This window comes from Suncus etruscus, chromosome 1, assembly GCF_024139225.1.
Source record: "Suncus etruscus isolate mSunEtr1 chromosome 1, mSunEtr1.pri.cur, whole genome shotgun sequence".
Classification (NCBI taxonomy): domain Eukaryota; kingdom Metazoa; phylum Chordata; class Mammalia; order Eulipotyphla; family Soricidae; genus Suncus; species Suncus etruscus.
Window position 1 is genome coordinate 135,822,861 of NC_064848.1, and position 17,148 is coordinate 135,840,008.

Consider the following 17,148-nt stretch of genomic DNA (forward strand, 5'->3'; position numbering starts at 1 on the left):
ATGGTCTTAACCAATGAACCAATTTTCCAATTTATAAATCAAGATGTCATCTATAGTTTCAATTGTCAAGTCCTAAGTATAGCTTTAAAAATATCTTTAAAGTCTATTCATGCCGTTCTATCTCCAGAGTAATGCAGCTATCACAACCTGGGAAAGTATCATTTTTGGAAAAAAAACTGTAATATTTAGCTGACAACCCTTTGTCCTCTGTTTTATTCTCAACAGTTTTACAAAACAGAATAGTCTTTCTAAAATGGAGATCCAATTACATCACAGATCTTCTTAAAACCTTATGGTGTCTATTGATTTTAACTTCTTGATAAAACATATACAATCTTATATTACTTGTCCTATATCTAGATCATTTATGTTTTCTCTTCTTCCACCTATGACAATCTGTAAAGAAAAAGACCATTTTTAGGACAATTAATTAATTGTATTAAAATAAATAAGCTGTATGATATTTGTAAAATACATAATACAGAGCTTTGAACATACCACATACGCAATAAAAGTCACACATCATTAATAAACATGACACTATAATCTTATGAAAAGGATAAAAAAATCTCATGAGAATTTAAAAGACGAAGAAATTGTTGATCCCCCCAATTTTTGTCTCTCTCTGTTGGTCTGTCTGTCTCCTCCTAAGCTATGTTAGGGCAAATGTCAGTCTCCTGAAAGTTCCACAAAATGGGGAACTGATGGATGACTGAGGCTGCCTGCAGAGGTAAAATGGCTTAAGACATAGAAGAGAAGAGTGAAAAAAAAAATCCTGAGGTCTGAATTTTTCAGTAAATGTTAGCGATTTGTTTATCTTTTCCTGTTCCCTTAGAGAGCTAGATCAAGAATCAATTAAAAATAAAGAAAATCAAAGTGAGTATTGATGACGAATGAAGTCTTTCCCATACCAGGTTTTCTATCCTGAGCAACAGTTTTATTTAAAATAACAAGAACAACAAAACTCCTGATCATATTTTTATAATGTTTAGCAACATGGTCCTAATATAAAATGGAGTATTTGATCAGTATGAGGATTAAATTCATTCTGTCCTTCAACAAATAGCAGCATAGGGTGAGGCCACATCCAGAGATGCTCAAGACTTTTTCCTGTCTCTCTCTCTCTCTCTCTCTCTCTCTCTCTTTCTCTCTCTCTCTCTCTCCTTTCTCTCTCTCTCTCTCTCTCCTTTCTCTCTCTCTGTCTCTCTCTCCCCTTTCTCTCTGTCTCTGTCTGTCTCTCTGTCTCTCTGTCTCTCTCTGTCTCTCTCTCTTTCTCTCTGCCTCCCAACAATATATTTTGGTTTGTGGGCCACACCTTGCAGTTTTCAGGCATTATTCCTGGCTCTTTGCTTAGGAATCACTCATGATGAGGTTAGGAACCATATGGGATGCCGAAGATCAAACTTGGGTTGGTCACATGGAAGACAAATATGCTGTACTATTACATCAGCCCCTCAACAAAATTTTTAAATAAACTTATCTGAGCCAAATTCTTAACAAGGTAATAGTATGCAGAAGAGAACATAACAAAGCTTTTGCTCTCAGGAAGCTTATGATCTTGTGAGACAGTAAAACTAATATAGTAATAAATAAACACTATTAACTTATTTCTATCATTTTTCATAAGTTGCCATTTATATATTCTATAATATCATTACAGGGATACTATTTAATATGTTGTATTTTCTCCTAGAAGCAAAATTATATTTAGTTTTAGATACTCTATTACCAAGAAAATAAACATCTCAGATAAAGTTTGACAAAGGGCATAAACATACATGCTAGACATATATGTTTTTATTCTTCTATTTTTATTGCTATAATACCAGTGTAGTTAGGAACTGCAGAACAGTTCCTAAGTTATTATGAGTTGAAAAATAGATAAACTACCAAAGAACTTTTGCTCTTAAATTACAGAAAAAGTCATATTGGGATTTGAGTGGGGTTTGGGGAAATGTTTTATCATTTTTATTTGGGGGACTTGGGAAGCATATCCGCCAATGCTCAGGAGTTACTTCTGTATCTTCACTCAGAAATTACTCCTGGTAGTATTTGGGGGGCATAAGGGATATTAGAGATTGAACCTGCATCACTTATGTGCAAGGGGAAGTGCCCTATATGCTATACTATCTTTCTGGCCTCTATGTTGTTGTTTGCTGGTGAGGGGTTTGTTGGACAGCACTCAGTGGGGCTTGGAGATTCCTCCTAACTCTTCACTCAGGGATTACTCCTAGTGGTTTTTCAGAGAATGATGTAGGGTATCTAGGCTCGAACCTGGGTCAGTTGCATGCAAGGTAAGTGCTCTCCCCACTGTAATATCTATCTCTCCAGTTCTTGTAAAAGTCATTTTAATATAACTATTTGCATTGGAATTTTGCCATTAAATACATTCTAACAATTAAAAAGTGTCAATAGCTGCCAAATAAGACATACCTATATAATTATAATGGAGAGCCAGACTTTACCATCATTTTTACCAAATAATGTAAAAGTATATATACATATATAATTCTAAGTATATAGTAAATCCTGGAGAATAAGACTTACCTACTGGGCATAAACCAATCATTTCGTATTTAAAGAGTGAACTAGAGAAGTTTGATATGATACAGATATTTAACAAGAAATATAAATAACAAATAAGTAAGAGTTTCCAGTAGATTTTCTCAATTAGCTGTAGTAAACATTGGCCACACTTATTTTTCTATCTTTCATTCTAAAGTATCCCAATTTTCTGTTCAGTTAGAAGAGTAATTTTTATTTGAAGGTCATCCTAAAAGTTTAAAATAAAATTCTTTTATTTTATCAAGTCACAGCAATCATGGCATTCATCCATCCCTTGAGGTTTAAAAGGATCCCAAAGAAACATCAACAAATAAAATGATTTTTAGTATAATCAAATAACACCTTTATTTATCTCTGCTGTACCTTTATTTTTTTGGAGGATGGAGGCAAAGGATAAAATTTTCCTAGTGTAACCCATCAATTCTTTAATTTGGGGTGTGTGTGTGTGTGTGTGTGTGTGTGTGTGTGTGTGTGTGTGTGTGTGTGTGTGTTAGAAATAAATCAATTCATTCAAATTCACTGAGGAAGAATTTCTTGCAGTAAATCTATACTTCTATTTTTCCCCTCCCTGACCCAAAACTTACTATGGGTTTTCAAATTACAGGTTCTCTAATATCTTTAAATGTCATGGTCTATAATCCCTTTTTCATTTATAAGTCCCTTCAATGTAATTTTCCAGAATCGTGTTCATTCAGATACAAGTGACTCTAATCAATCAAGCAATTTTTCAGAGCCCCTTGTACGCCTTGCAGAATGATATATCTAGATAACTGAATGTTGACTAGGTATTTAACTGTTTTAAATTGATGAATAAAAAATGTGAGTATTTTTATACCCTTGAACTTCACTCTCATCAGAGAGTACTTCCTCATGTAAAATTCCATCAGAATTAATGCTTGCTGGATAAAGAATATCAACCCAATTCCCTTATCTCAGGGAGTTTCACAAAAAGAAAATGCTTAACCTGAAAAAGCCATTGGCAAAACATTCAAGCCTGTATACCGGGGGGGGGGGGGGAGATAATAATGGAATGGGACAGAAAAGTAAGATCTTTTAGGAAGAAAGACCTTCAAATAGAAAAAAAAATGGGGGGAAATCAGGTTTAGGCCTACCATCACCTTCAGGAAGCAATAGAGCTTTATATATTCACTTAAGCCAGAAGGCTTTATTTACTTTTTCTATTAAAGACTAAGGAGTGGAAAAATATCTGAGTCATTTTTATCCTTTATATATGTTTATGACTGATCTTGCAGTTTTAATTTTTCAGAATAGTTTTGGATTATTCTGTGGCAAACTCTGCAATCTACTTTGCAGATTTGAGAGATACAGGTGCATCTGTATACATGTCTTTAAATTTAGAAATTAAACTACTCACTTTCAAATTTCCTAACGAGGATGTACTTAGACATACACATCACTGTAATTTTATACTCTGTTGCAAAAGAAAATGCTGACTGAAGTTAGCATCTACAACACAGGCTAGTGATTGTAAAATTTTTGGCTTCTGACAATTTAAAGACTTACTGAAATAATCTATAAGACATTCTGAGCTTATCAGCAATATTAAACACAACTGAATATCTTGTCTGTCAATTAAATATTTTCTACAGCTTGCTCTGTCAACTAAATCGAATACCTCTTGCTACTAATTATAAGGCCCAGACCCATTGGACATTCTGACTACCAGGAACTGGTCAAAAATATAGATTGCCTCTTCTTATCCCTCAGAAGTTAAAATCTGCATTTGAACCATATGTTCCAGTGATCTGTGTGTGCACAAAGTTTTAGGAGAGCTGTTATACATTATAGTGCTTCCTGCACTGCTTCAAAATAAATGGATTTTTTTCTATAAGGAATGAATAAGTGAGCAAGTTAACTGTAATTTAGCAAAGTAAATTGCTGTGATTCAGTGCCACAGGATTCAGAGTTATAGAAGCTTATGGTTGATAGTTTCTCCTTTTATTTTTAATATAGTCCTAGATCTACTTTTATAAGTGGCAGGGAGCCAGAAAACTGAATGAAAAGGTTTATTCTGTTCAAGACCCACTAGCAAAATCTACAAATATCACTGAAAATCAATATGAAGAAGATTAAAATATTTACTATTTTCTATAGAATTAGATAGCAACCAATATTTTATTTTTGTTTTACTTTAGAGTTGGTGGTTTACAAATTCCATAAAATGTTTCAGTCATACATAAAGGATCATTAAAAGGAAGAAATGCTGAAATGATATTTAAATTCTGAAATGAACAAACTTTAAAATAAAGCACAGTTATAAAAGTCAAGGACAAAAAAACTTGTAATTCACTTTAATCACAATAAAATTATTTTTAAAAATATTAATTTTAAATTAAAATACAAATAGACTAAGCTTCAGTTGTCACTCTGAGGTTCATTGTGATTTTTTTTTCAACAACTCACTTAACTTCAGGGGTTTCTTCATTACATTTCATTTCATTTCATAAAAACGAAAGAACAGTACTGAATTTTTTCCAGCCCTAAAATTCTGCAATCTAGTATGTCTGAAATCAATGCCAGTTTTGTCATCTCAGATGCATCTATTGAAATTCAATAGGGAATCTCAGAAGTGGCATAAATAGGTCATCTTGGGATTTCTGCTCTTTTATTTGCTGATCCAAGGAACATGGGCAGATGGCCCATTCTCAGCTCTAACAGAAAGACATAATCACTGATAAAGTTGTACTCCAGGCAAGGGGCATAGCAGAACATATTTAGCATAGTGAAGTTTACCTTTTTTTCCTTTTACCCTAAATCACCAAACTGCGAATTCATTCCCCTTTACTATCTAATCCACTCACAGGGCTCTACAAGAATTAGGTAGATGCAAGGACTTGAGCATTTAAACTTGCAAAGTAAATGCAACTGTTATGTGGTAGTTATACCTGACAAGTTACCTAGTTATATTAATGCTAGAAAAGAAACTGACAGGCCTTTCTGGGAGCTAATTATTGAACCTGCTATTTGGTTCACTGACAGCTTTTCTTGTTTGTGGGAAGAAACATATTGGTGCCTTGCTTTTTCCATTACCACTTTTTCTATCATCGTAAATAAGAATCAATAGGCCATTGCAAGTAGCATATGCACACGACCATTTAGCATCTGACTGTCAACCTTTTGCAGGCTAAGTAGCAGTGCCTAAACCTTAGGGATGAGGACTACAGCCCAATAGATGAGGAAAACAAATGAAATTCAGTAATGGTGCACATGTCTTTACTAGAAATTAGAAAGTCAGGATGATTTCTGTTTTGTCTCTCTAGTTTCATAGTGTCTGGTACTAGGCAGGAGCTATCCCAAAGGCACCAACTGACTAAAGAGTGAAAGGGTGAGAGAATGAAAGGAGCTATGGAAGATTTTAAGATACACTATAGAATGGTGGGCTGGTTAAAACATGTTGTTTAGATAATGGGGACAGGAAAGACCAAGACACAGAGTGAGCTAAGAGAGACATAAGCAAACAGTTCAAAGATATACATACAAGCATCTCTAAAGCTCACTATCAGGCTTCACTATGGAAGACAAAAATCAAAATGACAACTATTTACAAAGGCCAGGATTATCCTAACCAAAAAAGAAGTCTCATGTAGCCATTCTTGACCAGTCTTGCTAAACTATATTGTTAAAAACATTGAAACATTTCTTTTTCAATTTAGTAGAGAAAACAAAAGGAAACCAATAATTGAGGTGGTAAAGAGCAGCAGAGGAAAGTAGTTAGTTATAGATAGGACTGAGTTGTGAAACAGGTAGGTGAAAAAGTACAAAGACAATATGCAGACTCACAGTTCTCTAGGGAGTGTGTAGGTGTCTGGGTTACTGGAGGGTGGAAAGGCATTAAGTCTGGGAGAAGAAAAGGGCTGAAGAGGCCAGACTCTGACTATAAAATAACACCCATAACCATGGTTCAAAGCCAAAAAGAATTTTCTTTTTTTTCTTCACGAGAAAGACAAAGTGAATTTTAAGTAGGATTAAGTAGTAGTAGCTTTTAGAACTCAGCAGCTTTCAGAAGCAATAATAACTACATAAATAGCTAAGTGGATGGTAAGAATTACCTCACGTTGGAATTTGGCCAGCATATCAAAGTTAACAATAACATCACATCTTTTTGAAAGCTTTCCTGAGAATCTAGAGGGAGAAATCATCTCAGAAAATGGTTTGCACTGAATTAATTTAAGGAAAAGGATGTTCCTCTCTGCTAGAAGACTCTCCATCTCCTGAAAATAGTTAAGACAAAAGTTCTACCCTGCTGAGAAGCAGTCACTTAGCCAGGTAAATACACTGCCAGCATCATCACCAATGAAAGTATAACCCCCACAAATTAACATAGCCTCATATAAAATTTTACTTATGTAAATTTTACTCCAAACATAACACAAAAATGATATTCTAACTTCAAGCTATTATTTGTTCTGATTTCTCTAACTTGTTGACTCAATGTGAATGATTAGAAATTGAACGGAATTTTAAAATATGCCATATGTATCTACAATCATTTTTGAATTAGATTACATTGAAAACATTGACTCTATAAATAATTTTCAAACCATAATTTTTTCTGCTCATGTATATCCTGTAATTTTCATGTAATTCCATGTCATTTTCTTTTTCTTTTAAGTACATTTCACCACCAATGCTAGCTAAATAATCTCTTCCAAAACAAAGGTGAAAAATCGGTGCATATGGTAATTTGAAAAACAAATATCTTTTCTAACCATCTGGAAATATTCGTGTGTTACTTTTTCTTAAAATTTTACATTAAGTTAGAAAATTACATTGTTATCTTTCCTACCCAGAGACAAGTTATTTCAGTAAGCATCCACAATAAAATTTGCATGAGAATCTGTTTACTGACCTTGTTCCTTAAGGCACATTTGCCCTAGCACTTGGAGAACACAAGTTTTCATTGGTCTAGAAATAGCTCTAATTGGACAGATTGTTATAATTTTAGCAACACCCAAACATATCAAGAATCTTCAGCAGACAGACAGCCAATCTGGATTCCACTCCAACCCAGTTTCAGTGGTTACATCTGAAATAAACATTCAACACACGCCATCTACAGATATTAAAAGGATATCTACATATCAACAGTTTTGGAAAAATGAAGTCTGAAAACAGTTGCTAAAAATGTGAGCAGTTTCTACTACTTTTCTACCCATTTCATTATATTCTGCACTATATAACAATGACTATAAAATGATACCTACAGCTAGCTAATCACTCAGAATTAAACATGAGTAAACTCTAGAAAGAAGTTAGAACACTACACAAACTCTTTTTTTTGGATCCTTCTTTGAACTGCCAATGCCTCATTTCCCATAATTTTTCACATGCGTCTCTTTCCAATCAGCTGGACCCCTTCAGTGCTCACTCTTCTCTCCTATGTTTTACCTTAGCCTGTACCTGCTGAGCCATCATTCCCTTCAACATGGGTGTCCTCTTTCAAATAATTCATTACCCAAAATCCTTCCTCCAAAAACCTTCCTTCGAGTTGTACAACTTGAATATGTAAGCACACAATTACTAAGCATTGATAATAATTACATAAGTTAGCATTCAATTAAAGGATCCCTCCCTTAACCTTACTTCTATCCATACTTGCATATATTTTTTCTTTCAAATAAATATTATTTAAATGTGAATTCTAATCATTTTATTCCCCCCTTAAGGCTCTTTAAAGTTTCTATCCCCACACTTAATAATCTTTCTCTAGTTATTCTTCGAAATTCCTTTAGATACCATGTTTATCTGAAAAAATAAAATGCTTAAATGAGTCTCATCCTAGAGAAAACATATTTAGCCTAGATTTTTTTCTCAAGCTCTTCCACCATAGTTATTTTCTACTTTTGCCAAGCTTCTTTAAGAAGCCCTCACAACTTTAATCTCTCAAGAATACTTCTATAAGGTGGGGATTGCATTCTTGATAGTACTTGGGGGCTACTTCAGACACAATAATAGGGAACTTGTAGTCAACCAGGGCTCCTGCACGCAAAGCATATACTCCAGTCTATTGAGTTCCATCTCTCCAAGCTCCATCTCTCAGACTTAATATCCCACAGTCACATTTTTTTCTGAAACACTGAAACTGCAAGCACCTGCCTTCTCTCTTGGAGACTTAAACAGCACCAACCCCCAGTACATCTCTTTCTGCCAGACCCACCACGCTCGGTTTCCTTTCCTGGATCCTTCCCTGGAGTCTTCATTTGTCAGCCCTCAATTCTGCTCCTTTTCCTAGAACAATTGCATCTATGCCCTTGTCCTTAACTTCCAGGTCTCCATCTGCCACTCTTTCGTCTGTATTTTTAGAACTGAGCTCACAGTAGGGTTCTAGACCTTATGCTGCCACCTGCTGGACAGTTCCAACGGACTCTTGAAACCAAATCTAATTTTCATTCTCTCTTCTAATAATATTATTAGTTTCATAGAACTTATTGATATGTATCTAACATTCAGAATCTCCATCACTTAGTGCCCATATGATCGACCTTGCTCCTTTCTCTCCACTCAATTACAACTCTTTTTTTTTTTGCCAGGTTAAAGGGCTACAAGCAATTTCTAATCCACAGAGGAATAAATCCCATTTGTTCTTCAAGTCCAGACATTAAGAATTTGAATGGAAGGCTTCCCATGCATGATATAGTCCCAGACTGCTTTGATCTTATCTGACATCTCTTTCTCTCACTCAATACTCTTGCTCTCATTCACTCAAGTCTACCTATATTTTGAGCAAAACAGGTCTGCCTTGTACCTGGAAAGGAATGCCATCATATTTTCACATGACTGACAACTTTCTGTCATCAGATCTCAGCTCCTTCATGAAACTTCTTTGATTCAATTATCCATGGCTGCCCTCAGTTTTCCAGTAGTACCCAATCACTCATATTTACTATTTTGTATTGCTCCTAAGCACGACTGGTTATCTGAAGTCTTTGTTGCCATAGATGTTAAATACAAATGTATTTAACATTTGTTCCTTCATTGAAAATAAGGCCCATGGACATGAGCTTTTTCTCTTTTCACTTATCTCAGCTGTAATGAGTGTCAAGACCATCAGGAACTTACCAAAAAGTTATATCCCTCTGCAATGTGCAACAATGGCCACATCTTCATCCTTCCGCTTTTACATGCCTGCTTTAGCATTTATTATATCACAGTTTTTTATTTTATCAGCTATTTCAAGTTTTACAGTCTTTAGTAATGAAAATTTATGCATCTTTATTTAAGTGATACTATTTAAGTGATACTAGTATTTTGTGGATTTTTCAAAATGCTAGAAACAATGCTCTTTAAATTCCATGTACCTGTGTTAGTTTCTACTAGATGTGATTAAAAACTGATGTTTATCTGTGACCTTGGTAAATGTATCAGTTTGTTACTTTGTAAAATTTCATAGTGTCACTATATATAAAATCATGTTATCCATATATAAATTGTGTCCATAACAAAATGCAAATTTATTATTACTTATATTTTAATCACAAACTTATCATGCATAAAAATCATAGCTGCTAAGCAATATAGGACATATGGAGAATTATACTATAAGGGACATGGATTGAAAGTACTATAAGAGACTGTCCTAGCAATTTATTATGATCCATCATCCTGACTACATTTTCAGCTCTGGAGAGTAATATAATGTCCTGCTTATTTGTCTATATCCCACAAAATCTAATAAAGTGCTTAACCCAGAGGAGAAACTCCAAAATAACCCTTTTAGTAGAATTTACACTCAGTATCACAGGTATACCTTAAGAACCAGTGAGTTAACTTATTATATACTTACAAACAGGCAGTACTAGCATGTTAAGAAATTATAGCAAAAAAAAAGAAAGTATAGCCAAATAAATGAAAAAGCAGAATATATCTTCATAATTATTCACATTGGAAGTACAAAATTTTATCTTCTTTATCTATATAAAAGACCTTGTTTTAGGTAATTATAAAACAAATAGATCAAGAAAAATATTAAAATAGTTACCTGTGCATTTCTTAATATGACTGTTTCTTTTTCCATGTGATCCTAACTTGCATCCAAAATTCTCTTCCCAAAATTCTGCAAACCACACATTTCTCCGATTATTGGCAAGAGTTCGACTTCTAAAGTATCGATCAAATCCTATTTTAAGGAAAAGTTTGACTTTAATATTCTTTTAAAACAAAAACTAAATATTGTTGGTGATTCTATCAATATTATATTGTTATGATCACTGTATGAAGAAGAAAACAAACATTCAAAAATGAGGGCTTTATGAATGTAGGCTGATATCACTTATCTGTGTACATTAAATTATTATATATTATATTAAGAAATATAATGTAAGAAAGAGGATGCCTAGATTGCTTTTGGCCAACCCCAGAGCCAAGGGAGGAGAAGGACAGAAAAGAAAATAAGTCATGGTGGAAAGGAAGAAGATGAGAAAGGAAAGTAATGGAGAAACAGGGGTATGGGGTTCAGTTACATAAGGGACATAGGAGTGTGATATAGATATACACCCAAAGTACAGACTCAACAACACTGAAAATTTGAGACTTAAGCTGAAAAATTGAAAGTTAATATGCCCACTAAGGTAGTAAGGGAGGTAATAGAGGTTTGTTGAGGGCTGGGAGATGACAGAGTATAGGAGTACTAGTGATGAGAGTAGACACTGGGGTGGAATTGGTGGTGAAATATTATATGCCTAAAACTCAACTTTGTAAACCATGATTATTTAATTAAAGTTTTTCTCTAAAGTTTTTTTTGCTGGAAATTATTTTTTTTCATGTCAGCTTAGGTACATATATTTGGATTATATTATTATTATTTTTATTTTATTTTTTTTTTATTTATTTTTTTTTTTGGTTTTTGGGTCTCACCCGGCAGTGCTCAGGAGTTACTCCTGGCTCCATGCTCAGAAGTCGCTCCTGGCGAGCACGGGGGACCATATGGGACGCCGGGATTCGAACCGATGACCTTTTGCATGAGAGGCAAACGCCTTACCTCCATGCTATCTCTCCGGCCCCAATTTTTATTAATGATTTTTATTTTTACCAAAGTGGATTACAAATATTTCACAGTATTATTTTAGATACATAGTGACATTGAATCAGGAGCATTCCCACCACCATTGTTGTCCTCCCTTCACCCCTGTTCCCAGCATGCATCCCATATCGACCTTCCTTTGCCCCCTGGGCTGCTAGTATAAGTGGTCCCTTCTGTGTCTAGCTTGTTGTAGATTGGGTATTGATTCTCTTGTAGTTGGCTTTGGGTTTGGTGTTTAACTCTGATCATTTTTTATTTCTACTCAATGTTCATATGACTATTTGGTCTTGGTGTCCTCCATTATTTCCCCCTCAATTTGTGAGGCAAAACAAAATGCTTCAAGTTATGTGGCTCTGTTTGAAGGAGTCCTTCTAGAGACTATAAAAATCAGTTTAAGAAAAGAAAGGTGAAAAGGAAGGAAAACATAAAAATAATACAAAAAAATCAACCCCTCCCAAAAAAAATCAAACAAAAATCTCTAATTAAATTTAAAAAATTATGAAGTAAAACTTCAAACTGGCACATCCAGAATAAGGCTTCCCTTACACCAAAAGATCTGGGAAATAAATGGACAGTATCTCTTATTCCCACCATTCAGCATTCAGGCACTGAGTCCAGGCCTGAGATTAACATAAAAGCCTGTATTGGTATCATCCTCACAAGGACTGTCCTTCTAGGCAGTCCTTAATAGCAGCTATCAGTAATTTCAAGTTCAATATTTAAAACCAAGTCAAAATTTTCCTATTCTTTACACTTTCTCTCTTAGCCTGAGTCAATTTTTTAAGCTTTTGTGCTTCTAACTGATTCAAAATTTATCTATATGATACACTTCACTTCAGCTAAATTTAAAAACCTAATCAGTACTAATTTAATCTTACAGAATCACTAGTAATGGGCCAAAAATGTTAGTATATTCAGGTTTCTACTTCTTTTGAAGTAAGAGTTCTTAAGAATAGCACGTATCCCAATGGATTACAATAAGGACAGGAGTTGTAGTCATTCTCAAGACTTTATGAAAATATACTTATTTGGGTTGACAAATTGCCTTTTAGGGATTTTTCTGAATGTGTTCTACTGTGTTTTTTTTTTATCATCAGGTCAGTCGAGCATCGCTTTCTATAAACCCATGCAATTATACAAAATGCAGGGCAACTACTAATATAATGGAAATACCTAAGGCCAATCATAACTTTTCTTCTAAATATAGATCTACTATGTACAATTTCCAATAAAAGTATCAAAGAATAAGGGGCCTGAGTGGTGGCACAAGCGGTAGGGAGTTTGCCACAAGTGGTAGGGCTTTTGTCTTGCACGCACTGACCTAGGACGAACTGCAGTTTGATTCCCCTGTGCCCTAAATGGTTCTCCAAGCCAGGAGCAATTTCTGAGCACATAGGAGTAACCCCTGAGCGTCACAGAGTGTGATGCAAAAACCAAATATATATATATATATATATATATATATATATATATATATATATATATATATATATATCAAAGAATATTTTATGTGATTACTGTCTTGGATATTCTGTCATTTATGCTACAGATTCTATACCATACATCAATAAAGTGTGCATTTCATCCTAACTATTATTTTACCTTTGAGATTTGATTTTTGGAATGAAATAAAATGTTATGGTGTGTCTTACCATCAATTGATGCTCTTTTGGGCAAAATTGTCACAGCCCCTTCTGCAATCTCCTCTTGCTGATAAACAGGTGCTATTTTGGATCCCCAACTATCAGAGCCAATCCAGAGAAAATGGCCACTTTGGTTTAATTTTTTTGCTGCCTCCAATATCCTCCTATACAAATAAATAGGAAATAAATAATACTACACTGGTCGAGAAACTCTATGCTTATAAACGTATAAAATTGGTCATAATAATCTATATGTAACACAAGCATTTATTAAGCAATTAATGATAATTCTAAATGCTTATGTTTTATCCATTCTTAGAAGATACACACATATATGACACAGGCAACTAGTTATGTCTTTTCTTTCATCTCATTTACATTATTCCAATTCTTATTTTTCTTATTTCTTTCTATAATTGGGTTTCACTTTGTAGAAATTCTGGCACTATTAATTATAAGGCAGTTTTGTCTTTGAACATCAGTAGTGTATAATTGTATGAGAATATTGCAATTCATTTGAAATATCACAAGATTTTACATTCAACATAGAATATATTAAGAATAGAAAGTAGGCCACAACTCTGATCCTACATAAGTAAGAGAAGTAATCAGCACCTGATGTCATCTTCATTGGCAAACATAATCACTGCCCGAGCATTAGGTGTTTCTAGTAGGCGTTTAATAATTTTTTCAAATTCTCCAGGTCTTGGTTCACGTGGGATTTTCTGTGACTGAGCAATGCAAACACCACCTATTAAAAAATAGAAAGTAACTCAGAAAACGCATTTTTAATTATAAAACTCAATGATATCAGTCTACAAAAATGCATGATTTAGTATAACATATTGCTTTATAAAACATCCTTTGTCTTACCTGTTCAAAGCAATGATTTTTTGCATTATTAAATATGTATCAAATCTGGTACCAGAGAGATATCACAGCAAGTAGGGAGCTTGCCTTAAACACTGACAACCCAGTTTCAATCCCATATGTTCCCTTATGAGCACTGCTAGAAGCTTTTTCTGGGTGTAGAAATAGAAGTAACCCCTGAGTATTGCCCAGTGTGGCCCCAAAAGTAAAAACCAAAAAAATAAATATATATCAAATAATTAAACGTTAACTACCACTTTTATGAATGTCTGTAAAAAAATTGCAATTGTATAATGGGAGTGGATAGTAGAAGAATGGGAGGCTACTTTTAACTACTTAACAAAAGTGAAGCATAGTTACCTAGATTACTAAAAAATAGGGATATTTCCCATAAGTGATACCATCTTTTATGTAATGGGTTAAGTATTTCAAATATTATTATAAACATTTTTCAATGATAATTTAATTTTACAAATCATAATGTTATTATAATGTTAAGCATTAGCATAATGGCAAGTTATAAAGCAAATTTTCCTTAAGAGAGACACAAATAAGTCCCAAATATTAAACCCTCAGTTGAACATTGTCTCCACCATGAAAATAAAAATGGCATAAATCTCAAATTATTCAGAAAAAATAAAATTAATTAAAAAATATAGAATTATTATTTGGGCCTATTTCTCTCTTAAAGCTAGAAAGCTCAACGAGAAAAGACATATTTTGCCTATGAACATTTTATTTCTTGAAAGAGAAATTAACTCTGAGGTAAACTGATGTGGAAGGTAATCTGGAATGGGAATAACAAAAAATGGCAGTGAATCTAGTTGAAGTAAAAATGGGAAATGATTATTTAAAAGCAATTATATTGGTGTTGAGGAAGAAAACATTGATATTTTACTATTTTTGTGATAACTCAGAATGTTTTGCACATTTTTTCAGCTTTATTAAAGTATAATTAACATAAAAGCATTATTTATTTTTGAGGTAGGCTGATTTGATCAAAGGAACAAAGTAGTGAGAAACCACAAAGGTTGATTCCAAGGTGACAAGCTTTGTGACTATTTCGGTGATGCCTCCTTTAAAAACAGTACAGCAAGAGGTGTATGAAGGAAACAGAATGATTTTGATTCTCTGTCTTCAATATTCATGGAACATGAAACTTTAAAAAGTGGATCTGGAGCCAAAAAGAAAGAAGTTTGGAAATACAATTATAATTTTTCAAGGTGCTAATACAGTAGGTAGTTGAAATGAAGAGCTCACTCAGAAAGAATATTTATTTGCAAGTTGACCCATTTTCTTTCCTTTGGATTTAACACATTAAAATTTGACCTTGATACTTTTTGTTATTATAGTTTAGGTTTTATTATTATAGTTAGGGTTTGAATAATACCTAACATGTATGGTTTTGTTGTACATAGTTACTGCACCTCACCAAGATCAAAGTGCCATAGACCCTGTACCATTATCCATCTTTACTTCTAGTTTAGCTTTTTATTCCCATCCTTCACTTAATATCAACCACTGCTTGATATTATCAGGTTTTTTTTTTATCCAGGAACAAGGGTTTGTTATCATGTGACACTATATTCTTGTTTTGTTTTTCAGAGAAACTATCTAAATCAACAATAGGAAAAGGTGAACAAAGGAACTCAAAATAATCACCCACTATGGAAAAGGGGCAGGTAAATAAAACTAGAAGAGTGATCATATACCTGAGGAGAAAACTTTAGGGAAAAAGACTTTAAACTTTGATAAACTGAATAAAATGGATAGCTTCTTTAAAAATCAAACAAGCATGGGGCCGGAGAAATAGCATGAAGGTAAGGCATTAGCCTTGCATGCAGAAGGACTGTGGTTCGAATCTCGGAATCCCATATGGTTTCACGAGCCTGCCAGGAACGATTTCTGAGCGTAGAGCCAGGAGTAACCCCTGAGCGCTGCTGGGTGTGACCCCTCCAAAGAAAAAAAAAACAAAAATCAAACAAGCAGGCCAAAGCGGTGGTGCAAGTGGTAAGCCTTGCCAGGGCTAACCTAGGACAGATCGCAGTTTGATCCCCCGGCGTCCCATATGGTCCCCCAAGCCAGGAGCGATTTCTGAGCCAGGAGTAAACCCCTGAGCATCACTGGGTGTAGACCAAAAAAACAAACAAACAAAAAAAATCAAGCAAGCATGTCAAATAGGTAACTCAGTGGGCTCCATCACATACTTTGCATATTGGAGATGAAAAATCTATGGCTGTTACCGCATGAGCTCTGGAGCTCACTGAGAGTATCCGCTAAGCATCAAGCTTGTCAAGCTTGAATAACAATGAACTGTAATGAGTGGAAGCATGAAGTAACTGTATAAATTCAAGTCCATGACAGTAGCATTCTTAAAGGAAGAATGGCTGTTTCAAAATATAACTACCATTTTAATCAAATTGCTTTCATTATTTACACATTCAATGAAAGTCAGTCCATATTTAAATATCATATTGCAATTACTCAAAAGGCAAAAGGAATAGAACTTAAAAAAATATTAAGCTCTTTCAGATGATCCAACCAGATAATCTAAACTAAATGGTTTAGTCTAACTTCACTGGCATTGATTGATTCATGAAGGATTCATTGAAAACGTCTGTATGTAAAAAGCAATTATTAGTTAGGTTTAATTTTTCATTGTCTAAATCTTGATCATAATTTTATTTCTTTATTTAACTTTCTACTTTTCTTATAATCAATTTCTATTTTTCTAGAAAGAAGAACCACACAATAACTTTATTTCAACTGAGCATATGCTTAGTAGGAGCCTGTTTCACATAACATGTTTTCTTTAATAACTGAAAATATTTTATACGACAGAGTGTATTACTTCTCAGGTGATAACTTCTTAATCCTAACACTCATTCACTTTCTATCTTCACATCAGTCAAAAAGTCAGACTAATCTACTCATAGGCAACCAGGCTCTAATTTTCTTTAAAAACCACATACATTCAGATATTTCCTATCACAGCAGTCTTAGTATATATATATCTGAATGACAAGATAG

General features: G+C 34.0%; 1 protein-coding gene across 2 annotated transcripts in view; it reads right to left on the minus strand.

Moving 5' to 3' along the window:
* Positions 1-17,148, minus strand: part of GRM8 (glutamate metabotropic receptor 8) — a 971,850-nt gene that overhangs the window by 455,121 nt on the left and 499,581 nt on the right. For both annotated transcript variants that reach the window (XM_049774314.1, XM_049774316.1), the window contains exons 4-6: positions 13,864-13,999; positions 13,258-13,412; positions 10,565-10,702 (exon numbers count right to left, since the gene is read on the minus strand). In XM_049774314.1, the coding sequence (XP_049630271.1) occupies positions 10,565-10,702; positions 13,258-13,412; positions 13,864-13,999 (429 nt within the window). The remainder of the gene's footprint in view (positions 1-10,564; positions 10,703-13,257; positions 13,413-13,863; positions 14,000-17,148) is intronic.